The following is a 2,930-nucleotide window of genomic DNA, read 5'->3' on the forward strand; positions in this document are numbered from 1 at the left end:
AAAATTTCAAATATTTGCCGACTCTATTTGATTTGATTTGATTGCCACCATTTATGGAGGTATATTTAAGGGTTAACATATTTTTTGATTGCTCTCGATCAATATATTAGAGTTTCAAATTTGCATCTTATAGTTAATTAATAGGAGTGCCTAATTTATAATCAAATCTTAGATATAATTTGATGCTCTATCTATCATATTTAATGTACTTATTATCCAAAATTGGGTGATATCTGAAATTACACATAAATAGTTCTTATTTGGTTAACACAACTAAATAATCAATAAATGACTTATATTCAAATCGATATTATTAACATTCAAATCTGTTTAAAATTTGCCCTTTTCATATTACAACTTAACAATAAACTAAATGAACTGAAAGACTTGTAGCAATAATGATTTAATTTAGATTATGAGTTGCTCCTTTCTTGGAATTAATATGTATAGTGTCCTCACTATCATGTATGTAATAAAACAAGGGAGATTTCATTAACATTATTAAATACTCATAGTAACTATTTGATGTTCATCGCTTCCTCTTACTAAAATCGTCATCACTATTTTTCTCTCACCTCGTTGTCATTGTTTTTGTTCTTTATCTAATTTGGGCATTTTCCACCAATGCAGATCATCATTAACATGGCAATAATACACTAATTAACCTTTAATCTCAAATGAATATAACTCACTAGTCACTACTGCTGCTAGAAAACAGAAAACTCGAAGGTCCAACTTCATCCCTCCATTTTGTCAGCTCATGTGTTCTTCTTTCTCTTTTGACGAATGCGAGTGATTTGGTCTGAGTATACTACTACCTCCCGTCTTTGTTATAAGATCTTATTTGTAGACTATAAATGAGATCTTATAATGAGGATGAAAAGTGGATCAGGGTAGAATTGTTCTTCCTCCAACACAACATCTTTCTGACAAAGGGAGGAAAACCCCGAAAAGGAAAACATCTATCGACGACAGGCCATGCATGAGACAACACACCCCAGGTTTCTAGCTTCATACATAAGTATTCGAATGTCTTGAGCTTGAGTTCGATTGAAAAATGGGCAGGTGATCCTTTTTTGATTTTGAAGATATGGCGTTAGGTAATGGAAGAGACTTTGAAGAGAAGAGAGCAAAATGGGTCTAAAAGCTTCAACTTCAAATGCACCGCTCCTATCTCTCCTCTTTGTGTTTTCCTTCTGGAATTTTCTCTGGAAAGTTCAACCCTGCTTTGTTGCTCAGAAAACGGAGGAATCCCAGATGATGGGGTCAGACTTTTGCACGATGAGGGGAAGTACGATGGCCGAATGATCGGCGAGAAGCGATCAAGAGTGCTTCTTCTTCTTCATCATCTTCATGTTCTTTCATTTTTTCTTCTAACCATCATTGAACTATAACCAAGATAAAGTAATAATTATAATTTGTTGATTATGCTTCACAAACACACAACAGATCTCGTCTCGACCCTATTGTGCCAAGAGCCCAAGAGAAGAGAAGGGCAGGTTCATTTCACCCTGTGCAATAATACCCTTCGGGAGAGAGACGCAATAAATATCCTTATTTTTACTTCTGTTTTGAACAGAAAAAAGTGACATATTTCACGTCTGACAAATGACAAATGACAGCGCAAAAGCTTCAGTCATAATTTATTGTAAAATTTTTTCAGTGAATCACTAATGGGAACTAATAAATTACTAAATTGAAAAGTGAGGCATAATGTGGTAAAATACCTAACATTCACAAATCTCAAATTGTCTTTATCAACCAGGTAGAGATTTATTGAATTTGCCAACCAGATTTGATATTTTTCCAATTTCAGGTGGCTCTATATGAAATTTTTCCTAAATAAAATAATTCAATTTTTTATAGGATAAAGACGCAAATAAATACGTTCAACATTCACAAAACCCAAATCAATTCCCCTAAACGAAGAAATCCCAAAGCACTCAGAAAAGGTGGGAGTTTAATTTTTCAATTGAGGTGTCTAAAATCCCATTTTAATTTAAGGTATGATTTAGAATCAAAGGTCTTTGTATGTCTTTTTCCCTTTTTTATACTTCGAAGAAAATTTATAAAACCACTTAAATATTAAAATGATGAAAAAATTTTAAATTAAACATCACCACTGTATCTCATAAAAGACAATTTGGAGCTTCATTATGCTACATTATTACAACAAAAGACATGATATCTTCTTTTCATCCGTTTATTCTGCTAATTAGGATGAATCAATAGACCCCAATTATTCCTTCCAACAACAGTAACCCAAATGCTAAACAACTCGATTCAGAAAACTATAACAATAATGACGATTATGCCCTCCTCTCAAACACAACAGGAAGAACATTACCATCCAAAGCCCCCAGAATCTTCCCATTCTCACGTAATCCACCGATAGTCCCACAATCGAACCTACAAGTGGGACACACTTCGGTAGGACACCATTGAATATTATAGATTCCTTCGGACTGTGTCTCCACAATCCTAAAATAGTTACTATAATCACGACCACCATTGGTACCACCAGTCACGATAAGTCTTCTTCCACTCGTCGTGTCCCTCTCGCCGACCTTCCATTCTGTTGATTGAACACATATCGTGCCAGCCGAGAATACCACCTTGAAGTCCCTGTTCACTTTCACGATGTTGTCTTCTCCGGCATACGGCGTGAAGATCACCGGGAGGCCTTCCCCTGCATCGGTGTTCACCTGGCCGACGTAGAGAGGGCAGGAGTTGTTGCGGTCGATGAGAGTGAATCGGCCGCCGGAGTCGGTTATGGCGGGCTTGATGTAGTACTCAAGGCCACGTTGAAGAGGACGGCGGTTTGTGTCGAGCACGGAGGCGTTATCATCGGATTGGGACAGGGATGACGTGGCCATCATCGTGATGAGAAGCCATGCAAGGCATAGAACTGAACTTGAAGCCAACTTCAT

General features: G+C 36.6%; 1 protein-coding gene across 1 annotated transcript; it reads right to left on the reverse strand.

Annotated features, from left to right (window-relative positions):
• Positions 1-2,132: 2,132 nt before the first annotated feature.
• On the reverse strand, positions 2,133-2,930 carry LOC114717678 (alpha-amylase/subtilisin inhibitor-like). Its single transcript, XM_028902885.1, has one exon. The coding sequence runs from the start codon at positions 2,928-2,930 to the stop codon at positions 2,310-2,312; it is 621 nt and encodes a 206-aa protein (XP_028758718.1). The 3' UTR covers positions 2,133-2,309.

This window comes from Neltuma alba, unplaced genomic scaffold (assembly GCF_004799145.2).
Source record: "Neltuma alba isolate B1F8T4 unplaced genomic scaffold, ASM479914v2 tig00011767_pilon, whole genome shotgun sequence".
In the NCBI taxonomy this organism is placed as follows: domain Eukaryota; kingdom Viridiplantae; phylum Streptophyta; class Magnoliopsida; order Fabales; family Fabaceae; genus Neltuma; species Neltuma alba.

What these genes read in the sequence shown, in the direction of transcription:
- LOC114717678 (XM_028902885.1), bottom strand. Translation starts at nt 2,930, where the DNA reads ATGAAGTTGGCTTCAAGTTCAGTTCTATGCCTTGCATGGCTTCTCATC.